The 16403-nt window shown below is 46.1% G+C and overlaps 2 protein-coding genes across 11 annotated transcripts; one reads left to right on the top strand and one right to left on the bottom strand.

The window, feature by feature from the left end:
- Nucleotides 1–1143: 1143 nt before the first annotated feature.
- On the bottom strand, nt 1144–9682 carry LOC101781442. Of its 4 annotated transcripts, XM_012844779.2 has the most exons (6): nt 8423–9682; nt 7981–8311; nt 6904–7881; nt 5185–6330; nt 2399–4321; nt 1883–2255 (listed from the first exon to the last, which is right to left on the bottom strand). In XM_012844779.2, the coding sequence occupies exons 2-6, from the start codon at nt 8183–8185 to the stop codon at nt 2215–2217; spliced, it is 4293 nt and encodes a 1430-aa protein (XP_012700233.1). In that variant the 5' UTR covers nt 8186–8311; nt 8423–9682; the 3' UTR covers nt 1883–2214. The 4 variants fall into 4 exon arrangements, with proteins under 4 accessions (XP_004960366.1, XP_004960367.1, XP_012700232.1 ...); XM_004960309.4 differs by having other exon boundaries at nt 1144–4321; nt 9031–9674; XM_004960310.3 differs by having other exon boundaries at nt 1144–4321; nt 8423–9674.
- Nucleotides 9683–10881: 1199 nt separating this feature from the next.
- On the top strand, nt 10882–16238 carry LOC101782094. Of its 7 annotated transcripts, XR_002677122.1 has the most exons (5): nt 10898–11168; nt 11896–12077; nt 14026–14255; nt 14893–15430; nt 15878–16238. XR_002677122.1 is itself a non-coding variant. In XM_022825551.1 (3 exons), exons 1-3 carry the CDS (start codon nt 10944–10946, stop codon nt 14900–14902), a joined length of 336 nt encoding a protein of 111 aa, XP_022681286.1. In that variant the 5' UTR covers nt 10882–10943; the 3' UTR covers nt 14903–15351. The 7 variants fall into 7 exon arrangements, 1 of the variants encoding a protein (XP_022681286.1); XR_002677124.1 differs by lacking the exon at nt 15878–16238 and having other exon boundaries at nt 10891–11168; nt 11977–12077; nt 14893–15351; XR_002677123.1 differs by lacking the exon at nt 15878–16238 and having other exon boundaries at nt 10892–11168; nt 11933–12077; nt 14893–15351.
- The last annotated feature ends 165 nt before the right edge of the window (nt 16239–16403 follow it).

Genomic DNA, 16403 nt, shown 5'->3' on the forward strand with positions numbered 1-16403 from the left:
CGGGTGTAGGTATAGATAAGATGTACAACTCTCAACTCTCAAAGCTTCAACACAGTCAATCTATGTCACCTCATAAAACACTATACAACCTTTGTATATCGTATGAACGAACTCAAGCTGAATCAGGTCTCATCAAAGGATCACCAGTTCACCACCTTACCAATCACACGGAATGAGAACAAGCCATCGCAGAGGAAGACCGTGCATCAAAGAGGTTAGGCCTTGACCGGTTGAGACAACCGTGTTCTTCTGAGCAAAAAAAAAATGGTGAAAGAGAGGACATGCGAACCAAGAAAAAAAAGAGGGAAACGCTTTCCATGTCTTGGGCATGGTACCTTGCACATTTTCCGTGACTAGCTTGGCTAGAACGGCCGTGGATCATCTTCAGCTGACACAATGAGATCGAACCGAGCACAGCATCATGGCTTGCGTAGCTGCCGCTGGACCACCTACCCCATGCTGCGGAAAGGGCCGGCGCCGGAAGAAACTCGTGAAATCAAAAGCAATCCGCAGCAGGTAGGGAAATCGAACTCGAACCAGAAATTCACGTGCACACAAGTCAAAAGCCATGACGTAAAATCTACACGAGGCCACGAGCACTACTCAACTCACTTCAAGGACACGATTAACAGGATGCTTGGACCAAACGCAGATTGACGAGTACGTAATAAGCCCATTGCAGTAATTCACACGGAGCACATTGTTTCAAAAAAAGGTGCCAACTAATCTAACCCTGCTGCACAATAGCAGCTGCTGTAGCATCACCAGGAATAAGAATAGGAAAACAGGAGCAGCATCAAGTCAAGAATTTTGAAGGAATCAACAAAAGGCCCAGCACCGAACACAAAACTGATCAGGCTCCACCAGTCATCCATGGAACTGCTGCCTGCAGGCGCAGAGACAAATCACCCCATTCATATCAGCACCAGCACCCAAAGTTGCAAGGAACTCCAGTAGGAAACAGCGCGAGGATGCCCGTTCATCAGATGGAACAGTCATGTGGTAACCAAGAGCATTGTTATAGCAAAATGGTTCAACATGATAGCAGAAGCATGGCATCCCTGAAGCAAGTTACAGTTGACAGTCTTAGAAATGTTAAGCACAAAACAAGAGACAGACATCGGCCATTCGGCCAAGGCAAAATTTCAACCAAAACTCCATCAGACTAGCATACCGAATTAGGCATTACCATATTACAATGATCTGTGAGGTTTCTGCATAAACTGACAAAATAAAACCCTACCGACAAACATATATAGTCAGCCTGCGGACAGCACTTCTAGCGAACCTACAGCGCTGTGCCACTGTTGACAGGTCAAGCTAGCAAAGGGTATGGAGCTGCAGAAAAGGTAGAGATGTTAATGCCAAGTACATAACATAACCCAACAGCTACTGAAAGCCTACAAATAGTATGGACAGGAAAGCCATTCACTTTCCCTTGTTTCATTTCATTAAGTTACAAAAACTAAATATGATACAAAGGGGCAACAAAACATGCACTAAAGCTGCTACCACTACCAATGCTACCTGCTGCCTATGTCCTTCCAAGGATCCACGTCACTGCCCATAACCTTAGAACCGGGACCATACTGCGCCTTGAGAGCAGCCACAGGGTCTGAGACACCACTAACAAGGATACCAGCACCCCCAAAACGTGAGATTTTACTAGGCTGCTGGAAACCTGAGATGAATTCCACCCCATTGCGCTTCTGAGGGTCAGAAAACCTCTCCAGCCGTTTTGGATCTGATTGATGCGGCTGAATGGAAGGCTGTTGATAGTCCGAAAACACACCAACCGTGCCATTTTTAGCCGAGTAAAACGGTACACCGGCTAAGCTCTGGCACTTCGCCATCATGAGCAGCGGCTCAGGCTGTGTTGTGCTTCCATCCAAATGACCATAGCTCTTAGCTGTTCTTTCCTCCAGACCTAAATGAGTGATGCCTGGCCTGGAAGAACAAACCACACGATCCCGTGGATTGTTCAACGATCTCACAGATGATATGTCAATCTTTGGCGAGGGAGGCTTGCTCTTGTTACCATTACATGGTGGGACAGGACTTTGCAAGGATGATTGATGACTGAGAATCTTCCCAAATAACTTGACATCACCAGGCCGCTTTTGTTGTTCATCACCCTCAGAGCTTGTATTGTGAGAGCATGACCTCAAAGAGCCTTGCAGTACTTCTTCGTGTTTTCTGGCCCATTGAATCCCATCAGAAGTGTTTGGAAGGCCCAAGCTGCTGGACCTGCCATTCTGGAATTTTGTTAGAGTGAACCGATCAGTCTGAGAAGTACTCACAGTGCCACTTGCAGTTCTTTCAGAAAAAAATGGTAATTTAGTTGTCAGATGATTCGTGTAACCATCAACATTACGAAACAATGCGTCATGCTGATTACCAGTTGGGTCTTTAAAAGCTGGGTACTTGCTCATGTCTTTGGCCCCTAAAGCACTGCTGACTCTGTTGCCACTGTCATCAAAATTGGGCATAGTTATTGAAGCTATGCCATCAAAACAAATCACGGTAGGATCAGGAACCGCAGAACTGAACTGCACAGGCATTAAATCTTTTGGGGTAAGGGGAGTAACCAGTGGCTTTGGTTTTGTTGGAGGCATATCTGCTGGCACAGAGTGCTTATAGCTTGGAGGAAATGCAGGACTAATGGTGGAAGCACCAGTCATGTTTGCAAAGTGAACATTGTCCTTAGTAGAGATATCTGAAGCTATGCAAGCTGAGGCACCAGAATTTCCAGCTTTCCTTAGTTTATTATCAAGAGCTTGGTTTGAACACTCTTCCATCTGGGAAGCATCAGTGCCACTACCCAAAGGGGCTTTGTTTGTTTGATGAAGTACCTCGACAGAATGTAAACTGGATCTGACTTCCGGGTGCGCTGCCATTGCTTGCTCAGGCGAGGAGCTGATGGCACTATTGTTTTGCATATTTACTTGGTCAACGACATCATCTTTTCCTTGCAGTTTCTCTGTGCTTTCTGGGCAATTAATGTCAATAGTACCACATGCTACTTGATGAGTATCTTCATTGAACCTTCCATGATCAACAATACTGCAATTTTTATCAGCTTTCTTCTCATCTTCCTCAGTTTTACCATCTACAACATCAAACCCATTTGATATATTAAGTTCTGGCTGCTTAGTGATTATACCTCCAATGGCTTTTTCAGTAGGACATACATCCTTCTCAATTTCTGAACATGACTGTGTGCTACAGATTGCTGAATCCATTTCAGCAGCGCAGGCCTCATCAGTATCACTCCGCCCTCCATTTGTATCACTAGTTGGCATACTAACATCAGCTGCTCCTTGATGGATCAAATCCAAACCAAGTGATTTCCGAGCCTTGCTGAAGAATACTTTGCACTGTTCATACGACTTGCTCTTCACGCATGATGAAATCCGAGCAAAATCCTTTCCATAGTTATTCATAGCCTCGATGAAAACTGACTTCTCATCATCATTCCAATCAACTGGATCAACTTCACACTCTTGATCTGAGAGTGTATCTTCCTCATCAATGCTTCTGTCAATTTCAGGGGCTAAGCCATGCTCCATTCTTGTCATGCTAATCTTCTGACCAGGATCAGCAGAACTAGTAATGCACGAGCCCATTCCCTCAGGAGAGAGAGTGCTACATATCCCTGCTAACACATCAGCAGCTACAGATTCTCTCTCATGCAAAGGTACATTGTCAATGCATTCCATGTCAGAAGATTTTTTGGCCGCAAAGGAAACATTGGACCCATATGCAGTCCGGATGAGGGATTTCGCAGAGATTTTCTCCACTCTGTTTGCATATTCAAGGCCATGGGCAGCTACTACTGATGCTACCCCTAGCATATCAAGAGAAGCAGCATTCGCCTCGGGATTCCATTTCTTCCCAGATTTTGCTCCCAGAAAATTGCTAGCAGGTTGTTGTTGACGAAGGTCCAAAAGTTTCTTGACTTCTCGGAAACTGTCTGATTTATGATGCTTGTAGTAGAACTCAACACAGTCGGCAGTAGTTTTGTGCATAAGGAAACTGGAGATCTTGGAGAAATCCTTACCAAATTTAGCAAACATCTCCATAAATATTTCCTTTTCTTCTTGTGTCCATGGATTTATCATTACCCGCTCCTTCTCTACTAAAACAGGGTCATCAACGAAGCCATTCTTGCTGACAAACCTCGAGCGTTCCTTCTCTCTTTCATCTATAATCAGGGCAGGCATTTTCAAGTAGTTTCTGCAGCGCTTAATCTGAAATTCTGAAAATAACTTGCTTGCAACATCTGACATTTCTGGAGTCGAGAATGTACTTAAATTACCAGCTGCAATAAAAGAAGGAATAGGTCAATACAGTCTCAAAGGACAAAAACATGTGATGGAAGCTAGGATATAAAACCCATTTATATAAATTACGAAAGCAAAAGGAACTACCAGAAATAGAGAAGCAATCTACAAAAAATTATCAATATAAACAAGTGAAACTAAGAATTCAGTACATAGATGCTTGGGTTTAAAAATAAAATTGAACTTAAAACACATAATTTTCATCACAGCAATAAATAAACATATACAGTTCAATGTTTTGTTTTTGTACTCCTGAACCGTACAGTTTCCACCTGTCATAGCAGTGCCAGCCAACACTTTGGCCACCACATAGAAACATGTCACTCTGTAAAGACTTCCCAAAAAAATTCTAATACTATCACATGCATGACACCATTAAAAGATAGCTAACATGAACCTGAAAACTTGTTAAACAGGAATTGATATTTTAAAACAGGGGTTGATAACTGATAAACCAAACATGAAAGGAAGAATATTTCCACACCCATTCTCTCTAGACCTGATGTTCACTGGAATAAAATTAGTTTTGTAGATTATAAAGATGTTAAGGTTTTTTCTCATACATGTTTCACTTCACCTAATTTACTTGGGAAATAAGGAGCAAGTATCATGCTGTCAAGACTACAAATACAAACCAGTAAGAAGTAAATTATCTAATTCATCAAGCTATTAGCTCAAAATGAAAATAATCCTTGTAAGTTTCTAAACAATCTATCATCACAATTCACAAGCTGAGCAGGAGTTAACATCGTATAAGAACTAATAAAAGCTCAAGTAGGAGCAATACATAACAACTTAAATGATGATTAAGTTAAAAGTTTTAGATAGAAGGAGAACTGACCAGGCATGGCCAATCGTGAGCGGTTGGAAGAGCGTTGCCTCTGAGATCCAATATGTGATGTCCGGTTGCTCTGATCAATGCGCTTGTTAGACTTTGGGCGTTGTTTCTTTGCAGAAAGTAGTCGCAGATCCTCTTTCCACAAGTGACGATATGCCTTGAACTTTAAGGTAAGAATCTGCTCCTTCAATCTCAGCCTATTTTTACATACCCCAAGCCTCTCTCTAATATGATGGTCATTCTTCCTTTGGCTCAGAAGATGACTTGATGCCAATAAATCAAGGTGGGGTGTATCAGCAGGCAATGATTTAAATAGCGATTCATTCATTACTTTGGCTATATTATTATTGGCAGATGTAACTGAACCGAATAAGCTATACTTATGATCATGGTCTGAGCATTGCGTCACTGGTATGTCATCACTGATTTCTGTTTTGATGGAATCAGCATTAACATGGCATGAAGAAGTTTCCAACCTATCATTGTGCATATCATTTTGAGAGCCAGCTCGTTCAGAAGCTTTCAATGGGCTAAGATCAGCAGCAGCACAGACCGGACCCTCTGCAACTCCAGGAGATACAGCACTCTCTTCTGAGGAAAGTGTTTTAGCATTACGAACTGGAGCTGGCTCGATTTCCATCATATCAGCACCTTTGACATCAGCATCCTGCACCACAGGTGGCTTGGGAGAAGGGATGAGCTCCCCTGGTTCTTTCATCACATGAGATGCTTGAGAGATCTCAGCACTTTCAGGGACCTTTGATGTCCCACTAGAAGGTGAAAGATTTTCTGCATAAGTGACACCTGTGGGAGAACCTTCAACAGCTGTTCCAGCCTCAGTATTCACAGATTTAAGTTCACCTTCCAACAAATCAATCTCTAATTCAGTTTTTTCGATCTCCTTGGAAATGCTTTCCTTCAGTAGCAGCAGCTTACTTGTACTGGTTGGACCTTTTGAATCCCCAGAGCAAGAATCATCATGCTGAAGAAGGTCAGCAAGCATGTTTGCAAGGGAATTAATAGGATCATCCCCCAGCTGATCTAAATTAATGGAGAACTCATTGTTGACAGCTTTATCAGCAGCTTCAGGGACATCTTTAGTAGGGTTGGTGACCGTACCCGTCTGTTCACATGATTTATCTTCAGGTGCTGCAGTTGACATATAAGAGAGCAAATAAGCTACCATTAACCCCACGGAGCGTATTGTTTTCAATTATGGTACATTTAAGTATACCAAGTATCTTGCATGCTAACAGGATCAAACAAGTCCAACTAACGACTGGGATTAAAAAAACGTTTGCAGATATTTATATTTCAGTAGTTTGAATGTAAAAGTGTAAATATTGATACAAAAGCAAACAAGAAAACAGCGGAGGTAAGGTTACTGCACAACATAACCAATGATAATTGAAGGATCTCTGAACTATCATTGAATACCATTGCAAGGTGTGTTTTCAGTCAATCAGGCAAGACGAATACCGTATGTTAACTAAGGGTACGTGTGAACCTACAGAGAAACTCGTTTGCAAATGCCCCGACACTATTTTGATTCCACTACAATTATAGAACTAATTCAGCAACAGAATGGAAACTAGATTGACAGTGAAAATGAGTAGTACTGGATATTAGAATTATTATCAAAGTATTGGAACCAAAAGGGATAGGGGAAATTGTCAACATTTAAGATACAGCGAGGTTGGTAAATCAAAACGGGTTCCATACCTGAGGTACAATATGGTGGTGCAGATGATGGTGTATCAACTGGAGAAGTGCAAAACGCAGGTGCAGGCACGGGGGCAGGCGCAGGTGCAGGCACCGGGGCAGGCGCAGGTGCAGGCACCGGGGCAGGCGCAGGTGCAGGCACCGGCACCAGCACAGGTGCAGGCGCAGCTGGTGGCTCAGGCACAGGCTCTGCAGGAGGCTCAGGCAGAGGTGCAGGCGCCGCAGGAGGTGGAGGTGCAGGCACCGCAGGAGGCGGAGGTGCAGGTGCAGCAGGAGGCTCAGGTGCAGGCGCAGAAGCAGGAGGTGCAGGCAGCACAGGCACAGGAAAAGCAGTCTTCTGTTCAGCCTCAGCTGGGCTCCCATCAGCAACAGCTTCAGCAGGATCTGCAGGGCCGTGCACCTTCTGCTTCTCATACTTGGCCAAACCTTGCCCCCATCCAAGTCGAGCCTTCTTCCTTGGCGCCTCATCCTCAGTTCCAAGAGGAGCTGAACCAGCTGGAGGCTGAGCTGAAGCCTCCTTTTCTGAGGAGGCCGGTCGAGTGGTCTGGCCAAGAGACACAGGTCCAGCCCCAGCGGCATCCGCAGCCTCAGATCTGCTCTCCCTCCTCCGCCATGGTGTCACCCGTGGGAGGTTGTCCCTATCCCCCCTGTCAACTCTATTGCCCGGAGGGTCATAGCAGATCGGAACAGCGACTGACCTCAACGGAGACCTCCTCGGCGGTGGCGGAGGGGGCTGCTCCGGATGGTTTCTGGAGAAGTCACTTCCATAGCCCCTGAACGGGGACCTTCGGTAAGAACCCCTCACCTCACGGCCGTCCCTCCGGCCGCCGCCTCCACCACCATACCGGCCGAAGCTCTTGTATCCCCCGCCGTCGTCTTCCACCCAGTACCGGTCTGAGCGCGAGGGCGTGTAGCCTAGCGGCGGCTCATCAGGGTAGGAGCGGTCGTACGCGCCACCGCCCTGTCGGTAGTAACCTTCTGAAATAGCAGAGCGGTTGGGGGAAATTAGGGGCGCCGAAGAGGGCAGCCGAGGGCGCGGTCGCCTCAGATCTGAGGATTTGCGAGGGGCAGGCCTACCTGAGGAGGCCGACGACGGCGCCCGACGGGGCGAGGGCCGCGCGTGGTCCCGCAGGGGCGGTGGCGGCGGCGGGTGGTACGGCGAGTCCCGCCAGCGCGGTGGCGTGGGGGCGGGCGGCAGGAGCGGGTCGCCCGCGCCGCCGCCGTCGTGCCTGCGGCCCTCCCTGTACAGATAGTCCCTCCGATCCGGTGGCGGCGGAGGCATCCACGGCGCCGTCGTCGTCGTCGTCGTACCAGCGGCGCCTGTACCCAGCTCCGGCCGCCGCCGCGAATCACATACGCGCGGCAAAGCCAACTCTGTGAAGCCTCCAACCTTCTACCCGTCGAACACCTACGCAGGAAGCACAGGCAAAAGTCAGCGAAAAGCACCCTTCGGTGGAGGACGGCCGGCCGGACGGCCTGCCCTGCCGGCGGAAGATGGATTCGGGAGCGTACAACTCACGGTTCCCAGCGGAGGCGGCGCCGGTTTTGGAAGGGCAAGGGCGTCCAGCCCTTCAGAACACGCGGAGACGGCGTGGGCGGGGCAGCAGTCCGTCGCCCACCGCCCGCCGGCGAGCAAGCGGCGGAAAAGGCGATGCGAAGCGCCGGAGAGGCGCGGGCAGACGCTCCCTTACGGCGCTCAGGGCCGGGGCACGGGGAGGCGGGCTCGTCCGGGGCGGGCACGCGCTGATCTGCGCCTGCGTGGAGGAAGAGGCGGCGGTGGCTGGGGCAGGGGGGCGGGCGGGAGGTGGGCGAGAGGTAGCAGGAGGAGGGAGAGGTGGGACGGGAGGGAAGAGAAGGAAAGGGGGAGGGGAAACGGAGGCCCTGCCAACGTGAGCCGATAAAGCGGACGCGCCCGGCCCTGAATCCGATTTGATGCGCGCCCCTCACGTCCGCCCGCGGCCCCCCGGAGAGAGGGAAGGAAAAAAGAAATCAATTTCCGGGATTTCGCCATTAAATAACAACCGATTTTTTTATATATTCGGGGGGCAAAAAAAAAAAGGAGGTGGAAGGATAAGTGAGATTGGCAACCAGCAGCGCAAGCAACAAACACCAAACAAAGCTTCCTACCTGGCCCGCCCGGGTTTGCCATCTCTGCCCCCGGGCAGCCGCGGGATTCACGGGAATACCAGCCCCCCGATCAACGGCCAGGATCCGGAGCCGATGGCAGGCACCGTGATTCACGCCAACTCCCAGGGGCAGACCGGGCCGGACACGCCGTCCCAGCCCCTCACCCAATCTCGCCTCGCCTGCTCCGCCGCTCGCCGCCGGCCCCGTCGGCGGCGGCACCTCCACGATCCGCGCCGCGCGCAGCCGTCGAGCGCGGCCATTCGCGGCGCGCGAGCAGGCCCGCTCCCCCGCGGGTCCGGCGGCCGCCGATCCGCGCGCTTGTGCTGGGGAGCAAGAGCGAATCGATCGCGCGGCGGCGGAGCGGAATTGAGCGCGGCGGGGAGCCGGGGGGGGATCTGGTGGGTGAGCGAGCGAGCGAAGCTAGCGGCAGCGCTCGCCGAGAGGCTGCTCCGATCTGCCGCGGGGAAGGGACGCATCTGAGGAGTTTATGCTTGCGCAGTTGCGCTCTCGCCGCATGTGATGGGGATTGGGGAAATTTCGGGGGTGCGGTGGCCGGTGGTGGCGTCGGTGTGTTTGGGTTGGCCGGGGGCTGAGGAGGATCCGGGCCGCTTGCCGCGGCAACGGACGGCCTCGATGCGCTGCCGCGAGGTCAGGGAAGGGGAGCGGGGACAATCATGACACGATTAGATCGGCGCACAACGACCAGGTGGAGGATTTCCGGCTTTGTTCAGGGAAAGCGGGGTTGGTTTTGCTGTTGGAGATGCGTTTGGAGCTGGATGGGTGGGTCCGTGGGTAGGCTGGTGAAAGTGATTTTCTCATGGGACCCTTGCCGCCTCGCTTTACTTGGGGCCAAGCCCGAGAAGGTTCCATCCCAAAGGGAGCCGGCTATTATGGATATGTGTTTTTCTTTTGTGTTATTTATCGTGGGCTCATGGTACATCCTTGCTGCATGCTGCAGTCTAATAAATTTGCAAAAATTTGGGGAAAAAAATTGTATATGAAAGATCTATATCGATGTAATTTTGTTTACCTTACAAGTCAATATATGTAGCATACAGAGTGATTAAAAGCTTTCGCTCCCCTTAAAACTAAAATATTACTATACAGTTGGCACATCAATATCATTTCTTTTTGAAGTATAAACCTAGCATGCTCCCATGCTCTTGCAAGGTACAAACAGTTGTGGTAAATCCCTCTCTCATGCTCCACTGCTTTTGGACCATTGGTTCATGCAAACCGTGCGACTTGGAGAAGAAAGGGTAAGCAATCTGCAGAATCTATGTTGTGGGGGACATATAGCACGTGAGATTTGTTTCCCTGATGGGGGAACAAGTACTAATGATGCTTATCATCTTCAAAACACGCAATATACACAATACACAAACGAAAAAAAGGAAGTTAAAGAGTACTCGTGCTCAAACGATACCCCAAGATTAAAAAAAAAGTAATTTATGTTTTTGGACAGGGTATATTTAAGGCATGGTCTAAATCTAGATTGGATTCTGAAAAATTCCTAGGGTAAAATCCTCGTTGCACTGCACTATGTTTTTATTATATTCATGATATTTGAAGTGCCACTTTACTAAATACAGTTAATTTGCAGTTTCTTACATTTTCAGTCGAATATTTTAAAAACTATTAACGATTAACATTTAAAAGTTCCGCTGTTTAAAATGTCGTGTATTCGTGACAAGGGTGAGAATGTTACGAAATCGCTGTAGCTGGAAACCATCAAACCTCATGGCGTCTTTAAAACGCAACACGAATATCACATGAAACGATGTGCTATTTTTTTTTTTTACGAAACGTTGGGATCAAAAAAGAGTTGACCACCTATCATTTGCTTACCCAGGCGGGCCCCTCTCTGAGTCGCTGCACATGCTGGCTGGCCTGTGGTACGTGCACAACAGTCAATGCGACCTCCAGACTTCCCCGTCCCCACTGTTTCCCTTTCGCCTACCGGTGACGTCGTCGCCCGGTCGCTCCTCGCCGTATCAAAAGCAGCCCACAAAGATCTCCAGAAAAAGTTCCCGATCGTGAGGACGATGACGACCCAGCAAGAGAAATCGAGGAGGCAGAGGAAGGGGAACCGAAGCCGGAGATGGAGGTCGGCCGCTACTGCCGCGATCCCGCCCAAGGTCAGTGCGGCATCCTGCCTCCCGGTTCGGCCAGTACTCTCGCTCCGCTCGGGCGCTCTTGCCCCTGCCTGCAGGCTGCAAACGCGGCGGATCTGCCGTTCTTCCACCCCCGTCCTAGATCCGTTCAGGTCCGATGCGCGCGCGGTTGGTTAGCTGCTGGTTTTGCTCGGGGCGCCGTTGGTTATATCTGCTGGCTTGGCTTGGCTCCACCCGATCTCCTGCTATTTCTGACGCCTGCGCGATCCGTCTCGTAGTGATAGCCCGTGGATTGGATGGAGGTTGCCATTCTCCTCCTCCTGAGATGGGAGCAGTGACGCCTTGTTTGATCCATCATTCAATTCAGTTTAGATGGAGCTTGTATGATGCTATTGTTCGTTCAGACATTTGGTGTCGAGATTAGGGGAAGTGAGGAAGTCTGAGCATTTCATCTGATATACTGCAAAGTACAAACAAGAAAAGACAGACGTTTCACTTTAACAACAGGACCACTCCAGAGTAATTGTTGGGTAATACTTGGGAATGTTTCACTTTAACAATAGGACCAGGCCAGATTAATTGTTCGGGTAATACGTGGGAATTTTGTAGGGGTAAATGAGACATTGATTGCTTCCAATTTACACTGTCAGATACTTATATGCTCTTATCCCTTGCCCAATTTCTTCCGTGGATGTTAAATAACGAATACAAATGCTCTGAAAAGATTGACAATGATTTTTCTCCCCTTCAGGGTTTGCCCCTAAATATTTAAAATTGGCACTTTTTAGTTTTGGTGGGCACCATAAATGATCAATATGGGGACATCTGATAGATTCCTTGGAGTGCTAAATGCTGCACCGGGTTTGTCCCAAATCATTTAAGAGCTTGGCAGGCGACAGGCGTAGCAACGGGAATCTACTCCTCACCATTCAGGTAAATCACCTTATCTACTAAGATGCTGCACGCTTCTTCAAGCACAATTACCTTTCTTCTGATAGTTTACACGTAAGGAACCTCCACTATGCAATCGAATGATTTATTTACAATGCTACCATAATGATATTTCCTCATCAAAATTTTGCGAACACTGCTTAACAATAATGCTGAAGGAGAAACACGATTTTTATCTTCCTTCGCGCTAGAATTCTGAATTCTCTGTAATCGAGTGCCGTGAAATTTTACAAGTTTGTTTTTCTATTTTCACATTTTGGGAATAGATAGATGTCCGGTTGCCAATAATAATGAATCATGCCCTCTTTGGGACAATTTATGGTTAGTTTTAGCTCACCTACAAATATGCTTGCTAACTTTACACTATTAGTTAACTTTGTTATTCCAGTGGCCCGGACCGGACCTGTCAGTTTGCGTTTTCTCTTCTTAAGTCTATAGGGTGACTGGGTCAGAAGTACTACACTGAATTGCTGGAGCTATAGCACTGGAATGATTCAGTGAGAAAGGAAGTTTTTAGTTGAAATTCTTCAAATGCATGATTCTGGTGATTTTTCAAAAGCTTAGAAAAGATTAGGAAAATTGTATATGCTCCGCAGAAAGTGATTGGTTGTCGTCGAAGTTCTTTTTCAGTTGACGTTAAAGTTTCATAGCATTCAGGATAATAAAAATATGATTTAGAGAAGTATCCCCAGAAAGAAATAGTGGAAAATAAATAATAAATTAGTCAACTTCAAGATAAACTTCGGAATGCAAAAGTATTAGTAGAGATGGAGTGTGATTTTAGGGATTGGATTTATTCGAAGCAACGAGTAATTTGGGTTGGCGTCACATGTGTGCTTGCTATGTCTTTCCTGACCATGATATGAATTTTGGTAAAGTTGCATTTATGGTCTTTCTGACCTCCATTGTTTGCTTAACCTCCAAAACTTCATTGCCTATTGAAATATTGTTGTTCCTTTCCATTGAAGAACTGTAGAAAGGTGTATTATTGTATGTAGGAATTAGCGCTCCTATATGAGTATATTTTTGCTGTGTGCTTCATGGTTCTATTGAAACGAGACAGCTTCATGGTTTTATGTGTTGAACTAAGGTTGCATGGAATGGATTAACCAATGGAAATGCGAATAGACTTATGAAGAATCTTTTTATTAACCATGTTTCTGTAATGCCGATAAAGTGTAAAATCAAAGAAATCGGACCTCTGTGGATGCTAGGACAAGTGCTATACTGCTATAAATTTTGGCACACAAAGCAATCCAGTCCCTTTGAATCAATTTAATTATTGCTTTAGCTCTATATACACATACTGCTGTAGTTTTTGGCATGATTGGACCTTAATAGTTGCATTCTTATTTCTCTAACACCACCAGCAACAAAATCAACAGTGGTATTTAGTGACGATGTTATCTTGAGGAACTGATACTAAGCTGCCAAAATAACATTTATTTTTGATGGTGGGTAATAATTACTTAACTGCTGTGTATTTTTCTGAAACCTGCATTAAAATTGTGAACTTATTGTTTCTCTTTATACTTGCCATGCATACCATTAAATATTGATCCCATTTTTTCATACACCGAACTTAAGCAGTCATAACAGCTGTAGAATTGCTCCATGATTGATTTACAGTGCTCATGACAGCTTTACGGACTTATCTTCCAATGTAGCTCTACACTGATAGCAAAAATTACAGTTCAGAATGTCACAAGTTTGCTGATAGCGATGGATAATGTGCTTCAGATATAGGTTATGTATATGGAGGGAACAAATTTCTTTAAGTACACTGCATGGTAGCAAGCAGAATGGACTTGCTTTTCCTTTTCTGCTTATCAGAGTTCATAAAACAAATGGACTGTAGAGAATATTTGGCTTGCCATCAGCTTTGGTTATACTATTTTATCATTGTTAATGCATTACTTGTGATGTTCAGAATTCAGATGGAAAGGAAGATGCAAGAAACATCTTTGAGAACCGAGAAAATGTTTTGAAAGTGAAAAGATTGTTACAACAATGTGCTTTGGGTGTTAAGGACAACTATTTCTGCTAGTAAACATGACTACAAGAAGACAATAAGACGATAAGTTGGCATCCCAGCATAACCCAGATAAGAAGTTTGACAACAAACAGAAATGTTTTCATCAAACTGCTCTTGGTTATGAGGTAAGCAAGAGCATGAAACATAAGTGTTGTGTGGATTCATTTCTTTGTGGTTTGTAGCACTTATAAGCGATACAGCCATCCATCGATCTTGAGGTGAACTGATTGTACCCATTACCTAACGCTTGGTAAGCAGATAGTCCCCACACAAAAGGTCAATAATAAGGAAGAGTAGCAGTACACAGTCCGGTGCCTTTTCCAAAATATAAAAGTTTTCAATTAAATTTTAAAATTGTGATGGGCTTTTGCAAACTTGATTACTTCAATGCTAATTTCCAAACGTGATAATAAGTTTATTTTCATCATTTCGAAAAAAGGCATACTTTTTCATTCCAAAGAGGCATTCCCTGGAGGCCTTTTTCCCTCGGTCCTTTTTGGCGCATTCACTGCTAGCTACCACCTCTATTTTCTGCAGAGTGGTTGGATGGGAAATGAAATGGAAGTTAGGGTCAGTGGTGCCTAAGGTTTACTTAGTTCACTCTAATTATCTGTCAATCACTTGCAATGCTGACGATAGATCACCAACTGCTTGCCTTCCATGGTCTAATTAGCCATTTTGATGTATCACTATTCATTTATTTATTTGGTACAATAAATCCTATGCTATCAATTATGTAAATTGTGAATCTAATTCATGCAGAACTCAGTGATTGTGATGAGCATGTGGTGAACCACACTGTTTCTGCTCGATAATGGAGAAGATGACAGTAGCATCGGTACGGGAGGTACCTGGGGAGATCACTGCCATTGCAAACTGCATCTTAATGGCTTGCTTGATACAACCACTTGGCATTGTGATCGCCAGAGCGGCACAGCCCTTCTTTCCTCATTGGCATCTTCATTTCCTAGCAGAGTTTTATCATGGGCCAACCTCTTTGCAGTGAACTCTTGCTCCTCTGCAATTGTGGTGCTGTCTTTAACGATGTTCAACTTCCAGTGTGCTGGTGTTTCATGGCAAAGGTAGTCATGGAAGTTTCAGATATGTGCAGGTGTTCCCACCACGGTGGCACGGTGCAGTGGCTTGGTTATTCTTGAACTTGAATGAGATAGTGCACAGGGGGGAGTTCAGATTCCAATCTGATGGGCAAGGTTTTCGTTTGCTGGAGGTTTTCAATTCGACTTCTGAGTTTTTGTGACAAACCCATACTCTCGTGGTGCCAGTCTTGAGCACTGAAGAGGTTGGTTTCTTCATATTTCCTGGGCCTAAAATCAGGTGTCGATAAAAAGCGTATCCGCAGCCGCATGGGCGCCCATGATCTAAAAGCTAGGGATTGATAGTGCATACTGCCTCCAATATATTTGATAGATCTGACCATAAGCCAACCAACCTAACGTTATAGTTTTTGTTTTCGGGGCATAAATTTCCTCAGGCAAAATGGGAATAAACTCGGGTTACCCGTATGGCTGCATTAGCGTATTTCTTTATTCTGAAACAAAGTCTATTTTAGCATTTTATCATGGCTTCACTTGCTGCATGTACGAGTCGCAGGTTACGCACGCTTTTGGAGCATCTATGATCTATCACGTCTTCACATGAACTTTCAACAATTTTTCACATGAGTTCACAAGCTGGCTGTTCCGCAGTCTGCTTTTCTTTTTATTTCTTTTCTTTCTTCATGGAACAGATTCCCAGGCCCGTGAACACAGCTTTGGCATCCGCGCGAGTCAACGGACACAGAAACCGGTGGCGGGTGCAGGCTGATCAGTCGGTCGCGTTGTTCCATGGCTCAGCTTGCAACTTGCGAGTTTGCGCAATTGCATAGGAAGTTCAGTTCAGCTGGAGTTGGATCTATCCAAGAGATGCCACAGCTTTTGACTTTCCTTGGGAGAATGGGAGGCCGCCTCTGCCGGTCTAGGCTTCACCCCAAATCCCAACTTTAGTAGTATGTAAAAAGAAGATTCTCCATCACATCAAACTTGTGGTACATGCATGGAGTACTAAATGTAGACGAAATTAAAAACTAATTGCATAGTTTTGTTGTATTTTGCGAGATGAATCTTTTGAGCCTAATTAGTCAATATTTGGACAATAATTCACAAATACAAACGAAATGCTACAGTGTTGCTACACTAATTTTGGCACCCCAAAGTTGGGCAACTAAACAAGGCCCTAGTCGAGCCACCCAACAACGCGTCAAGATCGACAAACAA

Source organism: Setaria italica, chromosome III, assembly GCF_000263155.2.
Source record: "Setaria italica strain Yugu1 chromosome III, Setaria_italica_v2.0, whole genome shotgun sequence".
Classification (NCBI taxonomy): domain Eukaryota; kingdom Viridiplantae; phylum Streptophyta; class Magnoliopsida; order Poales; family Poaceae; genus Setaria; species Setaria italica.